Genomic DNA, 18985 nt, shown 5'->3' on the forward strand with positions numbered 1-18985 from the left:
AGAGCAGGGGTCCAGATCAATGCCCTGACAGAAATGAGAGAGGAGGAGGTGTGAGAGGACAGAGATAGAAAGAGAGGAGGAAGGATGGATAGTAGCATCCTGTACACACTGAACGAAAAGTAAAGAGGAGAGTGGTTGAAATGGGCAAAGGGAAGAGACGGGGTGTTAACAGCAAGCGAAGAGGTAAAGATGGAATTAAAGAGCAACGGAGAGGGAGCAGAAAAGTGGAGAAAAATGGACAAAGAAGACTGTAAGAGATTTTACAGTGAGAGCATAAACTCTCAGAAGGACAGAAAGGACTGATCGGTGGATGAGGACGGCTCTCAACATCTTCAAGGGCAGACATTTTGCTTTTCTGACAAACTGTTCTTCATTCCCTCAATATCTTTTAAGGAATGGGTTCATTTTTCTTTCTTTTGTTCGGTGGAATCTACCACTGCTGCTGTTGAAATGGTGATAACAGTAATTATTCTGCTTTCCTTTAAGAAAGTCATGGCAGTATTAAAGTGTTATCATTAGGAGCGGTATATTATAGGTTTGTGCAAAAGGATCAGTGTTGGCTTGGACAATGTAGTCTTCTTTGGTTGAATCAATAAATTCATGATGAATCACATGTGGGAAATACACATGGGTGACATATTAGAAGAAAAAAAAACCGAGAGTAATGTCATAATCTTTAAGATTTCAGTTCTGGTTTATTTGGAAATACCTGTGGTTACTAGTGTTAACGCTAGGAATGTCTTAACAGTACAAATGTGGCAGGACTCAGTACATCTGTTTCCTTGTCAGCATCGTCTATGTATTGGCAAAAATCTGGCTATACAATACGTATCATGATACAGGGGTTATGATTCAATATATTGCGATACTTTAAGCAAGGCGATATATTGTGATTTTTTAAATTTAAAATTGTTATAGTATAAAGAACACGCTACCATATGTTTAAAATCTAAGTTTAAAAAAACGTTAGCTGTGCGCCCTTATGCTACTTCCTGTCTCAGTTTACGTCATTACATTGGAGTGGAAGAGTCAAATGGCTGAAGATAGATTACAACAATGCTATCTAGCAGTCGGAGATTTAAACACAACACATAATGAACCACAGTCTGACACGAATCTTTGCATGTAAACTATTAATTTAAAATCAATACAGTGTTTTTGAGAATCAATACAGCATCACAAAACATAATACTGCGTTACTCAAAAGTAACAATATTTTAGTATCCCCCTAGTTTCCTTTGACAAATGAAACTGACAAAGTCCTCACTGCTGTATATTTCTAACAGGCTCCTGCGGCATCTAAAAAATCTTTCCCTCGTCATTGCTCGCTCCACAACATTGTTCAGAGTTAGCCCGGCTTACTTTTAAAGGTATAGTATGTATAGCATTCAAAGTTGGCCACACCTCCTCAGCTCAACAAGCAGCACAGAGAGCAGCGATGGTCTAGCGAGCTATATAGTGACTGAAGAGAGAGAGCGGCGTTAGTGAGAACAAAGCAGCAAATCAGACAAATAAAACGTTATTTTCTGATTGTTTCCCGGCGGTTCTAAAACATACAACTAACTCTGCACAACTCCACATAATCCTGTGGGAAGGTGCCGAGTACCCGGAGTTTGAATGAATGAATGCTTCCTGTCTGCTGGATGTGACTCAGCGCTGCTCTCGTTAAACTACAGACATACACTGATCATAGCTGCACTCACAGAGGAGCTGGGGATCACTGGAACACGTGCACATAACACAACCCGTTCTCATCCGTGAAATACGGACGCTGTTTATCTAACAGAGTAAAAAAGGACTCGTGCCTCGGCATTAGAAGCCGAGGGGCGTGACAAAGCAGCGATATTTGACCACCTGAACGGGTTGCACACCCTGCACACTGTTATTGGCTGGGGTTTTCCCAGCCATTGGGCCCAAAGGCTGTTTGCAGATATCCAGAAGCGTCCCGAGTAAATCAAAATAAGAAGAAAAGAGAAAATCCAGACAGAGGGCTGCAGGGTCTCTGCAGAAACAGACCTTACCTCACATTTCTAGTAGGGCATATGTGATGATTGAGAGGGATTATTTTTGTATCAGTCTATACAAGTTTTGCATATTATACCTTTAAGGATTAAAATAAGTCAGTCTTTATTTATGTGAAACTGTCAAACATGCATTAGACTAATCTAAGAGCAAAATGAAGACTGACCTAACACCACAGAGCAGTCTAAAACGTTTTTGGTGAATGTGCAGGCCGTATGAGTCACGTCATTTTCCTACTCATCAAAACAACCTCTTGTTCCATGTAGGGAAGCATCTGCATTCATTATGTTTCTCCACTCATTCAGCCCCTTTCAACCCCTCATCCTATTGACACTATATTCACCCAGCACATTCTCTTTTTGATGAATGAACTGGCATTTAACCCTGCAAGCCCTGCCCCAATAGTTCCAGTTGAGCGTAGGCTAAGTGACTGAGTTCCTCAAAAGGCTCTTAGTCCTCTGGGAAAGTGGTGGTAGTGATTTTTTCTGATTGTTCCTTTAACGCCACGCATCTGTATGGTATTTCAGAACGAGAGAATACAAATGCAACCCTGATAAAACTCGTACAAAAGGTATAATACAGTATTTTTGGAGCGCTAAGAGTTGTGAAGGTCCCAGAACAGTGTGTTCAGCTGCAAGAATTGTTTGAAATAATTAAACAGAAAAGACAAACAGCCTTACTCTCATCTGGGTTAGGTGAAGCGAGGATGGCGCTGTGCTTCCTCTTCACCTCCTCAACTTTCTCTGCCAGAGACTCGATGAAACCCCGGATCTCCTCCACCTGTCGAGAGAGAGTGAGACCAAAAGGCACTTTAGATCTCCTAAGTGCTGAGGCAGGAAGTACCAGTGATTAGCCTGAGTGATGTTGATAGAAACCGAACTGAAGATGTCATTATCGTATTACAGGCAGAATGAAAGCAGAGTGAAAGAACACAGATATAAAAAGGGTTTTTCATGTTTTCCTGGAATCAATCATTTCTCAGTGAGCAATCTCTTATGTATGTATTTGGTGTGTGGAGTAACACATAACAGGGCTGTATTCAAACTAAAATCTATCAAATTACCATACACAGGCATCCTCATCAATAAAGCAATAAGCTATAATTAAAAATGAATACAAATAGAGCCACGTCCAAGCTGCTGCCGAGTCTTTACAAAGCACCAAAAGATGATGCGGCCACACTACATGGCCGAACATTACACCCATATTTGACTGTTTATTATCTCATTACAAGACCATGGGCATTAATCCGCTGCTATAACAGCCTCCACGCTTCCTGCAAGGCTTTCTATAGGATTTTGTAGCCTGGCTGCAGGGATTTGCTCCTACTCTGCCACAACAGCATTAGTGAGGTTGGACACGGATGTTGGGCGATAAGGTCTGGCTCACAGTCGGCGTTCCAGTTCATCCCGAAGGTGTTGGATGGTTGTTGAGGTCAGGTCTCTGTGCACCAAACTCAGAGAACCATCTCTTTATCAACCTCACTTCTTCATGTTGAAACAGCAAAGAGCTTTCCCCAAACTGATGTTAAAAGAAAGTGCACTATTGTCCTAAATATCATTGTGTGCTTTAGTATTAAGAGGTACCGTAACTGGTTCTAAGGAGCCTAGCCCAAAAGTACACAAAAGTCATAATTTCACTAAAAAAAATTCGATCCGAGATCTGAGAACTGCATGAAAATCTATCTTGTCAGGCTTCAGGTAATGCGTTTGTGTCCGGCCAGCCAGTGATCAGACCAATCAGCGTCCTGTGAGGAGCTACTGGCAGCTATGGGCGTGGTTTATGTGTGTGACGCAACGACCAGTGGGCAACCTCTGGGTCTGAAAAGTGAAGCCAAAGCCAAAGTGCCTTAAACTTGCATTATTTCTAACAGCCAGCAGGGGGCGACTCCTCTGGTTGCAAAAGAAGTCTGATTGTATAGAAGTCTATGAGAAAATTAGCCTACTTCTCACTTGATTTATTACCTCAGTAAACATTGTAAACATGAGTTTATGTTCTCAATCGCTAGTTTCAATTCTTCTTCAATACAGCATGATGTTCATTTAGTAAATGATGGTCCCATTCAGAGTCAAATAGACCATAAAGCAGTGTATGCTTTAGGGCGTGGCTACCTTGTGAATGATGGGTCGCTACAAAGGCATTGTTCGGTCTTGAAGTTGTCCGTTTTCATCTTACAACTTTAACCGTTTCACAGTGTGTTTTCTGTTCATGAAAGTTAATTGTATTGCATTTTGGTCACCTAAAAATGTCTTATTCCACATTCGGTTGTACTTAGCTCCACACTGTCGTGTCACTACTGGTTGCAAAAGACCAAGATGGCGACGGCCAAAATTCCGAACTCGAGGCTTCAAAACGGCAGTCCACAAACCGATTAGAGATGTCACGGTGACTACGTCCACTTCTTCTATACACTCTATGGCGACGACACGGAGAGGTGAAAGAAACGGAAGAAAGGCACTGAAGGCTTTTCTCGATGGAAAATATGCTTTTGCTCTTCTCCTGACTGGCTCCGGCAAGAGTTTGATTGACAGATGGTTCATCCGATCATCTGCCGAGTATTTTTTTAATGTGGCGGCCCTTTTCCAAACAGTTTCCAGTGACAGCTTCTCAGATGGTTCTGTGTAACAAACCATCTGGCGCGTCAGGTTAAGTCTCAGCATCCATTAGAAAACATCTAACAACGGAAAACACACACATCTGGATTTCCATCAAAGTCTTACCTAATTGGTTCTTGGCTTGGTGACTTCCTATTAAACAAATCTCGACACATGAACTGACTAAATAATGAGGTGAAAATTCAATATCCTCCAGTGCTCAAAGAAATTGTTTTCCTTTGAGCATGAGAGTGAGCTTCAGAGGTGCTGGTGGGAGGATTTTGTTAATTTAACAGAGAGCCAGGCTAGTTCATATTTAGCATACAGGCCTGTCGAGACTGGTATCAATCTTCTCATCTAAGTCTCGGCAAGAAAGCGAATAAACATATTTTCCAAAATAGAGCTTTTAAGCACATCAATAAATGCATTGAAGAAAAACTGCCCCTGGAGTGCATCATATGAACTGTATATCCTCTGCACTTCACACCATCATCTGCCACCAACATAAAGGTTTGACTTTCCTCCCTGCTGCCTCGTCCCCCAGCTGTGCTGCCTCTGGCAGGTAACAGCTGGACGAGCAGCGGGTCACATCTGTCAGTGACTTCATCATTGTATACTTTCATCTCAGCCTGTCATCTACCCCCGATTACTTTCTCCACCTCTACACCTGTTACACTACAGGCCAGCCTTCATTCTCCTCTACAATAAGTCAGCAATTTAACTTTTACATTTGCAGCACAGCTTTCCTCTGTCACTCCTCACAGCTCTGCGCTCCCTCCGTCTCTCCATCCATACATTCTTGAGCTCTCAGCCTGGGTCATTATTCTCCCATTATCTCTTTAATTAGCTGCTGATTGGATCCGTTTTTTAAATAACAACATAATTGGCTCTGGAAGACCACTGGGGAGAGACCAGAAGACACACTGGAGGTGAGTACAGAGTTAAATACATGTAAGACAGACAGACAGGTGGGGAGAGATGAGGACGTTAAGAAGTAAGAGTGAGACAGGAACACGGGGAGGGGGAAGTGACAGAGACGGTAAGTGAGCAGAAGATGAAACCACTTTAAGCCGTCTCGCTTTAGAGACCATGATGTGTTAGTGAGTCACGGTGCGTCTCTCTGGTCTCATAAGACATCAGGCAAATTCTATTGGTGTGGGAGAGAAACCAATTTCAGACATGCAGAAACAAATAAACAGACACACAAACACTGGCCGATTTTATGACTTTTCTTTATGAACGTGATGTGATTGTATCCACCAAGACATTTGTTGGAATCTTGTCCTGTTAACCAGCCAAATCCTGCAGATGCAGGAACCAGAAATAAAAAGGGCTGTTTCTCTACTTTGTCATCTAATTTTATACTTTACTGAAGTAGAAGTCTAATTCTGGTAAGGAGAATGTTTAGAGGGCTTGAGGCCGCAGTGAGTCTGTCTTGCTTTTGCTCACTTCATTCTTGCATCATCTGGTGATGGATTTTGGGGGCACGCAATGAGCCTCGCCACACGATGTAAGAAGAGCATTAACAAATGTGATGGGGTTTATATGCATATTAAAGTATGACAAATACATAAAGATAAGGCTGAAAATGTTTTAATCGCTTACATTAACTCTTACAAGCATATTTATTTATTTTGTCTCACTGCTTGAAGGTCTTTAAAGCACTTTTTAAATGTAAAATTTCTATACAAATAACCCTTATAATCATAAATGTGTAAAATTCTTTACAATAAACTTTGAGGTTAACAACAAACTAAAATCTATCAAATTACAACACAAGATTTATCGAATTACTTATTTAACAATTAAGCACTGACACGCAATAGATGCTTAAACGTCATAATTGTTGCAGCTTATTTCACGACTTCCACGTCTTTTAGTAGTTATAATCAAGAGGTTTTTTATCCAAATATGCCCACAATGCACAAGATAAAACAAACTAATATAAACCAGATCCTGGATGCAGTACATTTTGAAATGACACAATGAGAAGTCCAAAAATAATTTATACCAATCCACATAACTTACATCATCAGATTTTCAGACCTTTATGTACAATAGTTTGAAATGACTAATAAAGCATACATATTAACACTCAAAATCAAACTAAATCAAAGTAAGTTAAATCGTCCATCCTGACTTCTTTCCTAGGATTTCTAGACGAAGAGAAACTAACTTAAAGAAATCAAATTAAACCGTTAAATATTTTTTACTGTGTGTACTTTAAACAGGAAATAACACTGGCTGGAGGTGGGAGGCTTTAATATTTCAGGATTTTGTGGAAAAATGTCATGAAAAAACACACTTTTCTCTCTCATCTTGGGATTTGGGATGTTTTGGATGACAATATAATTCTATGACACCGAGGTGTAAACCATAAAGTTCTTGATCTTGTTAAAAGGATAAATATATTATTGTTTTTGGTTTCTTCATGAAAGTTTTTGAAAATGATGAAATGTAGCCTTGTCCTTTAATTGCAATATAGGCAATTACATACACGCAAACACACACAGATACACTGCACGGTGTAGTACATGATGATACACAGCCACACAAACACTGTCACAAACAAATTATGAAACCAATATCCACACTCTGAGGGTCATGTTTATGGTGTGAGTGAAGGACAGAAGGCAGCAGCGGTCTCTCCACTACTGAAAGCTTAATTAAAGTTGTAATTAACGCACCCAGTCGGGGTGAGAGCCCGATGACTCCTTCTCCCCCTCTGCTCCCTTCACTATCTACATCTCCCTCTGCCACATGTACCTGTTCCTCCTCTCTAGTTTTGCTCTCTAACTTCTCCACATCACTCTCATTTCAAAAGCTCTCTCTTTCTCTCTCACCATCCCTCCGGCTTCTGGCTCGGTCTCAAACTGTTCTCTGTTGATCCTGCTGTCTCCACTTTTCACTCAATCTCCTCTATACTCGCTTTCTCACTCGCGGCAGATGTAACAGACTGAAATCCCAGACAGATAAAGAGACGTACGTTTCGGTATCTGAGATGGATACAGACAATCTGTCAGAGACGACAAGCCGCGGCAGAGCAGAAATGAGAGGAGACAAATGACTGCAGACTGCCGTGTTCCCTTACAGCTAAAACATCACATAATCACAGTGTTTTAGGAGTCATTTTGAAGTTATACCATGTAATGATCGTCAAAGCTTGAATTCAAGAGATTAAGTCTTGGGTGCAGATGTAGGAACAAAGAAAAAGAAGAAAAATGTGTTTTATAGATCTGGACTAGTGCTGCTAAAATATGAGTTGCAGGGGAAGATGGGAGACATTCATTCCCAATACACTCAAAGTGAGATCTGTCCATTTTCAACATGAAGTCAGGCACGTACAATGAACTCGTCAAGGTTGGAGAATGCTCTCTCTTTGCAGATGATATTGTCCTTTTTCTTTTATTAGACTTTGGCCTATAGTATGAAACAGTTTACAGCTCAGCGTGATGCTGTCAAGATGAAGATCAGCACCTTGAAGTCTGACCACGTGCTTCTCTCTCCATAAATGATGGATTGCTTCACCCTTTAATGCATACCTCGGGTCTTTAGCAACCCGGGACTATATTACACCCTGTCTAATTCATTCAGTTAACATTGAACGGAGCCACTTCAGGTAGTTTGGGCATCTAGTAAGTGTGCTTTCTGGTTATCTCCCTTTGGAGGCTTTGGAGGCATGACCAACTGGGAGGTGACTCACGGGTAGATCAGGGTGTCCTGCTTCCACCACAACTATGAGCAGGATAAGTAACTTGGGAATGGATAAGGCACCATTGAAAACGTTTCTATAAAAGGTGGGTCATATTAGGATACTCATTCAAAGTGTTAACTATTTATTACAATAACGGAGCAGATTTTGGTTTAGCAGTGTGTCCCGCTCCCGTGACGCTTCAAAATAAATCTGCCCAAGTGTGACACAGACTTGCCTCTATAAACTCACAAACACCAAGCAGAGTGTGAGATACACAGCAATGGAGAAATGTAAATGCTAATGCAGGAGGTCGGGGAGGAAGTTAAACTGCTGAGAAGCAAGCGGCTGTTATATCATTATATTATTTATTTATTTATTTTTTATTTAGAAGGGACCATGTCCAGTTTAAAACATTAATGTCGCCATTTGATGCACCGTACTAGATTATAGCTTTAAGATGTAATTCACATCTGTAGTCCGATTGAGAACACAATAACAAACAGTTCAGGGTAAAAACAATATACAAAGTTATACAAGATAGAACACACAAGACACACAATTCAAAGCTATACACAATAGTTCATCACAAATGTGTGCTTGTGAGACAAAAGCAAGTCAGACCGAATTCAAGGTCAGTGAGCACAGAGCTGAGCAGCTTTTAACAGACGTTTTAAAATGGTTTTGAATGTGCTGACGGAGCTGCAGCTCCTCATAACGTCAGATAGATTATTTCACTGACTTGTGGCTTTTACAGAAAAAGGCAAAATGGTATTGTACAATATAGAGGATATTGTTGAGGATCTAATAGAATTTACTGAGCGAGTACAAACAAAGTGATGTGGTGGAGGAGGGGCCAAACCATTTAAAATGTTATAAACCAGGCACCAATTTAGCCTACAGTGATGAAAATGCAATGGCTTTTTTCCGCTTTTTTGGTTTGTATAAGGACTCAAGAGGTCTTATGGGTGTTTCGCCAGCCTGCCCCCAACATGTAATGAAATAAGACATAAAAGATCATAGCATGCATTAATATCTTGGCTGTGTCCAGAGAAAGACAGTTTCTAATATGTCTAAAATTTGTTTAATGGTTTGAACCATTTTTAACATGTTTCTCAAAGTTCAAATTTTGGATCCAGTATCAGTGCAAGATATTTAAAGTCAATGCATAGAAGCAGTGTTGAGCAGAATGAACGAGCACAAAATCTATTTATGCACTGGCCATTTGCTTGTAGTAGCAGTCGTGGTCATAGATGATTGAAGGTGTATGAAATGTTTAAAATAACAATCTATACATGCCTGAATTAGTACCATGTGGTTCCATTTAGCAGTTATTTTTTCCATATGTTATATATATACAGTATATGCATTGTGTCCATTGTATGCCTGGTAACAATATGTGATGGCTGCTTCTTGTTGTCGACGCAATTTGTCTGTAGTTCCCACATGTTCTGTGACCGCTCTCCTTGAAATATTAAATATCTACACAGGGTTTCTGATTGATGCACCTGCAGCTCGTGATGCGTTTGTTGTCTCATGCTGCTTTGAAAACTCACATATCAAAGTGCTGATCCTCAGACCTCTTTTATAACTCACAAATGCTGCTAAATGGCATTCAACCTCACTCGACTCACCTTTGTAGCAGCATTTGCAATGGTGATTTAAATACTTCAAAGTTGAAGCCCTCGTGCACATAAACTGACAGACGCAGACGTTTTAAAAACTAGAAGGACTGCCTCATAAAATATAAGGAATACAGCAGTGACGGAGGAAGAAAAACATGAGAAATATGGATAATATAGAAGATGTAAAGCCTCCCTCAGTCAGCCCTTTCTTATATGAGCTGAATTATCCTGCTTTTCTAAACCACTCACTGTGGGAACTGTGCAGTATGTAACAGGCCCATTAAAGATGGAGCCCCCCCTCCGAGAGCCATGACGATGTTCAGTTTGTCCCCAGTACATGTGCACAGCGTGTACAGGGAAATGCACTCCCAAATGCATGCATATAGATGCAGGCTCGGTGCATACAGTATCTGTCATGCACAAGAGGAAATAAGTGAGATCACCATTGTTATTCGGAGCTGGACAAGAAGAGCATTGTTGTGTTGTTGAATCAATAAAAGGCCGTCTCAAATGAAATAATATACATGACGATCCATGCCACACCAGCAACAGCGTCAATAGCTATAAATCATATCAATGCTCCCCGGAGAAAAGATTGATTCCAGAGCTCTGAAAAACCAACACGATTGGATTCAATATCAGGAGACAAATGGTACCCAGGCAGATTGTAGTGTGGCTTGGACTTTAATTTAAGATGGCAAGTTATTAGCCTACTATCGACCAGTTAAATGTGTGAGGGAGGGAATAATACCCCGACTGACAGAGAAAGAGAGATGTGAGAGAGACCAACCTGTTCAAAGAATTCATCCATAAAGCCTTTGTCCATCCCCACAGCGACTTCATCCTCCTCCTCTGTCGTCTCCTTCCCCTGGAGAGACACACATAGAATTAGGATTTATTTCAAACAGCTGTAAGATAAAATAATGAACATGTTAACTGAAATAATAAAAGAAATACTTCAATATAAAATAGAAAAAAATGCGTTTGAATATAGCACCGGTCACGACTGGTCTGGTCTGGACCATGTAATGCATAATTCAAGGTTAAATAGAACAGTATTAACACTCTCCCCACCGCTCCGTCCATCAGCTGATTAGAAACAAGGAGCACTTAATGACACTTGTAATCAGAACCGCAGGTCGAGTGATTAGCAAGTTATTATTGAATTAGGACCTACGGGCAGAGAAAACCTTGACTTTCACACACACCAGCCTGCACACTCGTACACCAGCATGTACAGATACTATACAATCATTTGAGCTTCAAGGAATATTTTGGGAAATACTAGGGCTGGGCAATATATCGATATCATATCAATCTCATGATATAGAGAGACTAGATATCGTATTAAGTGTTTTAAGTGTTGTCTTTTCCTGGTTTCAAAGGCTGCATTACAGTAAAGTGATGCAATTTTATGACTGTTATAGCTTTTCTAATAAATATATATTTTGTGAAAGCACCAATAGTCAACCCTACAATATTGTTGCAATATCGATATTGAGGTATTTGGTAAAAATATTGTGATATTTGATTTTCTCCATATCGCACAGCCCTAGGAAATACGCTCATTTGTGCGTTATCTTCACATTAAATATGAAGCTACAGCTAAGAGATGGTTAGCTTATCCTAGCATAAAGACTGTAAATAGGGGGAAACAGCTAGCCTGGCTCTGTCTAAAGGTAGCTAATCCACCAACCAGCAACTCTAAAGCTAATTGTTAAATGTTATATCTCAATAGTGTATTCTGAACAAAAAAACAAAGTGTAAAAACAACATGTTGTGGTTTTACAGGAAGTTACAGTGACTCTCTGCAAGAAAGCCCAAATGTCCAATTATTAAATGTACAATATGAGAAGCAAATAAGCAAGAGGATATCTCATTATCAAAGAAAAAAACACAAGAGTGGAACCTGCTTTCACTATCAAAATAACCACAGGTCTTTGAATACAAGGAGTAATATTAGATGACAACAAAAACAACAAAGGTTTGCATTGTTTTCTGCTGCTTCAAAATGGTACATTTACATCAGCAAGGTCGGAAATTGTTCAGCAAATACGGCATTTATTGTTTTTTCTAAAAGACTGAAGACAAAAATAGGTAGCTTTCCATTTCTAACTGAAACTACAACAAAATTCAAAAGATTTATATCGACACAAACTGACTTATTAGGTCTTTAAAGCACGTCTGTAGCCAAAAGAGAGTTTCTGACTCAGATTCTTAACCCAGGTTTACAGTTAAACTGTCATCTAAAAAAAAGTTACAGTTTCTCAAACTTCCCCGTCTAGCCAATGATTCATTCTGAAATACGCTCATTTTTAATCACATATCAGCCATTACACTACATTAGCAGCCTAGAGATTTCATGTGGCGTCATCTCATTCATCTAGCCTCTGTCAAACTAATTCACTTCCCCATTAGCGGTCTATGAGATCCATTTGCAACGCTGTGGAGACAGAGTGTAGTTTTCATCTTCCCCTTCTGGCTGACATGGCTCCTTGTTCTCATCCCAAAACATTCCCAATGGAGAAAATTATCTGCAGATGATGAAAATAACCGTTGGCTAAAGAATGTGGACTAGCTACAGAATCTCAGAAATGCATATAACAGGCTTTCCTAGTTGTGTGTATCAATCATGTATAGGATTTTATTTATTTCTCCTTATCAACAACAGGCAACCTCCAATCTCCAGCCAACCTCAACCCTCCAAAGTCTAAATGTTCTTTCAAAAATTCCTCACTGACCCAAAAGCAAAAATCTCTCAAGCCTTAAAATGAGGGGATTTCATTATAGTGCAGTGTAGTGTTGGGTTGTGATCATAGACGAGAAGTGGAAGTAGTCACCATGGCATCACCCATTGGTTTGTGGATTGCCGTTTTGAAGCCTCGAATTCGGCATTTTGGCAATCCCCATCTTGCCTTTTTGCAATCAGAAGTGACACTAGAGGGTGGAGCTAAGTACGACCGAATGCTAAATAAGACATTTTTAGACGACCAAAAAGGTTACAATTAACTTGCAATGAACTGAAAACACACTGTGAAAGGGTTAAAGTTGTAAGATGAAAACATGGACAACTAACAGAGCGAACAACGCCATGGTAGCGACCTATCAATCACAAGGTAGCCACGCCCAAAAGCATCCCCTGCTTTATGGTCTATTTGACTCTAAAGGGGACCATAATTTACTAAATGAACATCATGCTGTATTGAAGAAGACTTGAAACTAGCGATTGAGACCATAAACTCATGTTTACAATGTTTACTGAGGTAATAAATCAAGTAGGCTCATTTTCTCATAGACTTCTGTACAATAAGACTCCTTTTTGAAACCAGAGGAGTCGCCCCCTGCTGGCTATTAGAAAGAATGCAAGTTTAAGGCACTTCAGCATTGGCTTCACTTTTCAAACCACTGCCCACTGTGTAAAACTAAGAAAACAATCTTTAAACGATTAGGTCCCATTAATATTTAATAACCGCAAAGAGTTGTATCAAGATATTATTTACTTGCTGTACTCGTGTGTGGGCAGTTGGCCAGATTCATCCAGACAAAGTAAGACACTAATGTGCATGCATTAGTCCAGCAGTGCAGAGTACAGGAGCCAGGAGAAACTGTTTTATGAGTAGGAATGGGCTGCTTGAATACTCTTAACTGTTTAATAAATGCATGATGGCTATCTATACATCAGTGACATGCTTAATATTCATAGCTAATTGATATCTACGTCTGTGCTTGTAACAAGACTGTACGTTAACAGTCTGTGTGGTTCTGCTGAGACTCTGTGGAGCGTTTGAGTATTGTAAAGTTTTGCCAAATGTTTTTTTTCAATTTATGCACCCATTTTTGGAAACAAGGTTGGTTGCTATTGTTTCTTTGAGAATTAAAGCTTTTAGTATGAGAGGGAAAGAATTTATTTTCTTTTGAACATCAGAAAATAACCAAGTCTCTGTGAGGAACTATAGTCTTCTATATAAATTGAAGCAGAGAAATAAAAAATATTAGAACAATTTGATCAAAAATATTTAACCAAAACTAATTGAACATGTGACAATCCCAAAATGAATGTAAAATAGTTCCTTCTTCAATTGGGCATGACATGTATCACAAAATTGAGACACTTAAAGATAAAGTTTGTGTAACATTACTTGAAACTGTATTTGCACATGTCTGGTGTTTACTCAGCAATTATAGATGGGTGCTTATGCACATTTTTTTTTGTCATCTCAAACACAAATCCATTCTGTGGAGAGTCAACATGTGATGTGCTGCCATAGAGAGGACAGACTTCAGCGAGAGATAGCGAGGAAACTGGCGCAAAACTAAGTGAGAGGAATACAGAGCCACTGCGATCACGCTAATATTATCTAAACCCACTCAAAGTCTATTTAATCCAACAAAAACTGGATGGTTTGATGGTTTTATTCATCACAAATAAACATTTGGAAAAATGAGATTCAGTTCAAAACAATGAACTGCCTCAAGATTCCCAATCTGCGAGCATATCTTTAATGAGCTCAACTGCCATGACAACGGCCAATATGGTGGGTGTCATTTACTAGGTGTGGAGCAAAACTCCTCACATGCTATTAATAAATAAAAGTTTGGCGTTGGTATGGCAATGAGGTGCATTTGAGGACCTGCAGACTATTGGAAGCAGAGAGAAAAGAGGCGGCAGCAGCAGGAGGCAGAAGAGGAGGACGACAAGCAGGGAATCAGAATAAGCTCCGAGAGCACGAGTAACACGCTCCGCCTCCACAGAGAGATGCTGTATCTCCCGCAGAGAGAGGAGGACTTTGGTCTGGGTTTCTCTTTGAGTGGTCAGGAGGAGAGAGGACCGAACGGGTGCAACCCGAACCTCCACCTACACCTCCCACCCAGATCTGAAGCTCCCGCTGCGCCACATAGACGCCGGGGGAGGACTTCAGCGCCGCACTCTCGACTCAGCCTACAGACTTGGGCTTGGCTGTGTCCACACACAGCAGATGCTCTGAGCCAGACTTGCAAACTTACATGCACACAACAGCTGACACGTTGATAATATACGGCACAACAGACGGTTAACACACAGAGAGATCAAGGCCTATACAAGCCGGTCCCCATTAGGCCATAACCCGTCAATTCACTCTCTTCACTCTGGGGCTCACACTCGGGTGAAAACACCCCGGCAGGAGCAGTGGCCTGATTATGCTGTTTATTAGATTAGAGAGTTGTTCTAGGCGCTGAGCCAGCAGGGAGTCGCTCCATAAAGACAAAAGGCAGTGCCTGCACATCCAGTGTAAATAGGGGGGAGCAGGAAATATAGTCCACGAGTGCAGGAGTGAGAGATAAAACAGACTTCTAGTGAGCAGGCTACAAAATCACAGCTGTCAGCCCAGGAAAAAAAGAGGAGGAGGAACAGGGTAACAATTATTGAAAGCTGTGAAGGTGTAATTGTATGTGCACGAAGAGGACCCAGAGTGTGTGTGTGTGTGTTGATGTGTAAGCGCTCAGGTTAAATGGAGAAGGAGGGAATATAGTGATCGTGCAAGTGCATTCAGACCCTTTTCACGGTTTTATCTGAGAGTAAGAGAGAGAAGAGCAGCGAGAGACAGTTCAAGTAGAGATGGAAGACCCATGTGGGCCGTACTTTATTGTCCTTTTGTGTTTCCATATTAAAGCAGGCCGGTTTCCTGCATCTTTGTACTACAGCCAATTCAAGCAGCTTCCTGCGGTCCCATTAGAAATGACTCATAAAAATCTGTGTCAGCTGCACAGAGAGGACTACTGAGAGCATAACCAGATTTATTATCATTATACAGCTAGGTAACATTCATTATGGATATGTGTGCACTCATACACACACACACACATATTTGAACATTTGATTATTTATTCATGTTTCCTACAGTAGGCTAATACAAAGATATGAACAATGAAAACTGAATCATAGACTTTTTTTTGTGCTCCGTTTGCAAAGCCTTGCTGCTCACACAATGTAAATCTGCTGCAGGGCCGAGTGATGTTTCAAGATCAGGTTACACACACACACTCACACACACACACACACACACACACACACACACACTGTATAGAAGAATAAATGTGTTGTGTTCTTGTTTCTTGTGATTACCAGTTTCCGAATTGTAAATAGTGCTTGAGGCAACATCAAAGTCAGAAATATGACTCGGAAAATCAGATTTTCCTGAAAGCTCTGATCTATCCAACTCAATAATATGAAAGTGCCTGAAGAGCCAAACAAATAAATCAAATTTAATTGATACTGAGCTACATTTTTAATGCACGCTATCTTCATACAACTGGAGTTTTCAGATGATGTGAATGCTCTCAAGTCAAGGGAACTTTCCCATCTCTACTATCCATCCAATATAACATCCCTTATTCTAACCTTAAAAGGACAGTTCATCAAAATGATTAGCAGTATCTATGCAGGTAACTTTGGTTTCATTTGAACATAACCTGTTTCTGAGATTTCTGTTGCCATCCTCCGATGAAGGAGAATGTGATTTAATTTGTGATGGTCACAGAATTGAAACATAAGATTCAGAGAATTTAACAATAACATATTTTTTTTGGGTACTCTGGATCATCTATAGACCTCGCAGTGAACAGTTTTCATAGACAGCAAGGTGAATTATCAAGATAGAGTAACTGAGACATCATTTCTGGAAAGATACTTTACTGTTGAATGTTTTCAAATGTAATTATTCTATGCTTTACCAGTACTTTACTGTACTGGTGTGGTGACAGAACTCCCGATATCACACAAAAATGGGCAAATTAGACCAAAGCTAGAGGTATGGTAGAAAATGTTTTTGTAATTTGGGTGGTGAACCAATCCTTTAAGGTTAGACTCAGGTTAGCGTCAGCAGCTAGAGGATGCATTATGTCAGTTAGAGTCCTCCTAAGGTTAGAGGTCAGATATCTCATACCACTAAAAGCCACTAGAAGTAAGGGAAAAAATATATTTATTTATAATTTGGGTAAAAGTGTCCCTTTACTCTAAAACCAAGTCTTAATCTCAAAAGCTTTTTGAAATAAAGACTGGCCAGTGTCCTCGCTTAAAAATGTCCATATTCACAATCATCATCCTCACAAAAATAGACTTTCAACAGCTCATGGACTTCAGGACATTCACCACCTATAGGCTGAGAGATCTACAGTCTATAGTTCAGATTGTATAGACTGTATACAGTATGAATGCAGGACCAGCTGGCAGTAAAATCATACAGGAGAATTTAGAGGAAAAACATGTTCATTAAAAAATCTAAATAAAAGCAAATTATGGGATTCAGTTAATCAAAATCAAAAGGAGCATTGGTGGCACAGAGCTGATGCTGACGCAGCAAAACAAACAAGTCAACATAGCGGTCTATACTGAAACTGACTGATTGCCCGGCTGGTCAGCTGACTGAGCGACTGTCAGAGTAAATGAGCGGCTGATGGAAGAGGAGGACACAGTGTAGGGCTATCGAGACAGGATAATTACACGAGCAGGGAGCAGCGTGGGTGACGAGAGGACACAGGAAGTGATAGATTGAGCCGGCCAAATGTAAAACTCAGTCAGCTCCTTTCACATTACTGTGCTGTCTCCTCGCTGATAACAACACTGGGAGCAATCTTTGAAGAAAATCAACAAGTCTCCATCTTTGTTTCAGGGCATACACTGAAACTAGCTAGTGTGAAAAAAATATCACTATAGCTGATCAATGCATTCATGTGGATAACAGGATAAATAAAAATACAGATCAATACTTTGTTGTTTTAATCGATGACACATATGTATGTGCTGCAGTAACTTCCAAACGAGCTCCATTGTTGTTTGTACATATTTATGCCCCCGGAGTACAGATATCAATTTCAGCCTGCCTTAATTGATTTTTGGGTGAATTTTCCAGCACTTCAAATAAATCTGGTGTCCTGCTCATTGACAGCTATTTGCCAATTAGAAAAAAAAGTCACGCCAATTGGATCTTTGTGGGTGGCAATTAAGGAACAGTGTGTAACCATTAGGGGGGTGTATTGGCAAAAATGGAATATAATATTAATAGGTATGTTTTCTTTAGTGTATAATCACCTGAAAATAAGAATCGTTGTGTTTTTGTTACCTTAGAATGAGCCCTTCATATATATATATATAATATATTTGCACATCTATGGTGCTTATAGCGAATGATAACACCTATTTAATGGTCTGATAACAGTCGAATTGGATGATGAGATCAAGGAAGCCGTATGGGTTGTTGTAAGTCAACTTAAAGAAATAACTTCTCTTAAATTGGCATATTTCCTCAATCAATGTAATAAATGTTAAGTTAACTGCGCCAAGTCATTTTTTCTACCGCAGCTCCCATGAAAAATTAAAATGACATCAGGGCGGCTACGTCACTCACTGCTGATTGGTTAGGGCTAAAAAAACAAAAAACAAAACATAGTCCTAAACAGAAAACGGATAACATTACCACAGTGTCAGACTGCAAAGTAAAGTAAGACAAAATGGCAATTTAGTCTGATTATCAGGCTAAAGGTCTTTTCAGACCAAACACGATTAATTTGTGTGAATAAATAACACGTCAATTTAAAAATTCTAACCCATCTATCTCTATGAGCCCATCCACACCGAATCCAAAACTTTCGTATTTTGCAAAGCAGTGGTTTGTTTTTCGCAACTCGATTTTTGCGACTTTCGGATGCCGATAAAAACAAACCAACCAGTTAACTAATCACTTTTGATCACAGGATCAATACATTTTCTCGGATGTTAATGTCATAATTATGTATATGGATGGAGCTGATTGCTGCTAGACCGCCCAGTCACAAGTGCGCGTCAGCCGGCAAGTCACTCTGAGTGTGAGGGAGAGAGACGGTGGACTATTTCACACAATGTTTCTGTATATTAGTAATAATAATTACAATGTCAGCCTTATGAATGAAGCTTTGATGCTTCAAACTATACGGTACAGCCCTTATTATTATTATTATTAGCCTATCATTGTTATTGCCAGCAATGGAATCATATGAACTCACTGTCTTTCCTTGAGAAATCCCCGGAGCCCTGGAGG

General features: G+C 40.0%; 1 protein-coding gene across 5 annotated transcripts in view; it reads right to left on the reverse strand.

Annotated features, from left to right (window-relative positions):
• LOC119491074 (syntaxin-1A-like) overlaps positions 1-18985 on the reverse strand; it is a 68789-nt gene that overhangs the window by 39221 nt on the left and 10583 nt on the right. For all 5 annotated transcript variants that reach the window (XM_037774702.1, XM_037774703.1, XM_037774704.1 and 2 more), the window contains exons 2-3: positions 10723-10800; positions 2703-2802 (exon numbers count right to left, since the gene is read on the reverse strand). In XM_037774702.1, the coding sequence (XP_037630630.1) occupies positions 2703-2802; positions 10723-10800 (178 nt within the window). The remainder of the gene's footprint in view (positions 1-2702; positions 2803-10722; positions 10801-18985) is intronic.

The sequence above is a fragment of the Sebastes umbrosus genome, chromosome 7, assembly GCF_015220745.1.
Source record: "Sebastes umbrosus isolate fSebUmb1 chromosome 7, fSebUmb1.pri, whole genome shotgun sequence".
Taxonomy (NCBI): domain Eukaryota; kingdom Metazoa; phylum Chordata; class Actinopteri; order Perciformes; family Sebastidae; genus Sebastes; species Sebastes umbrosus.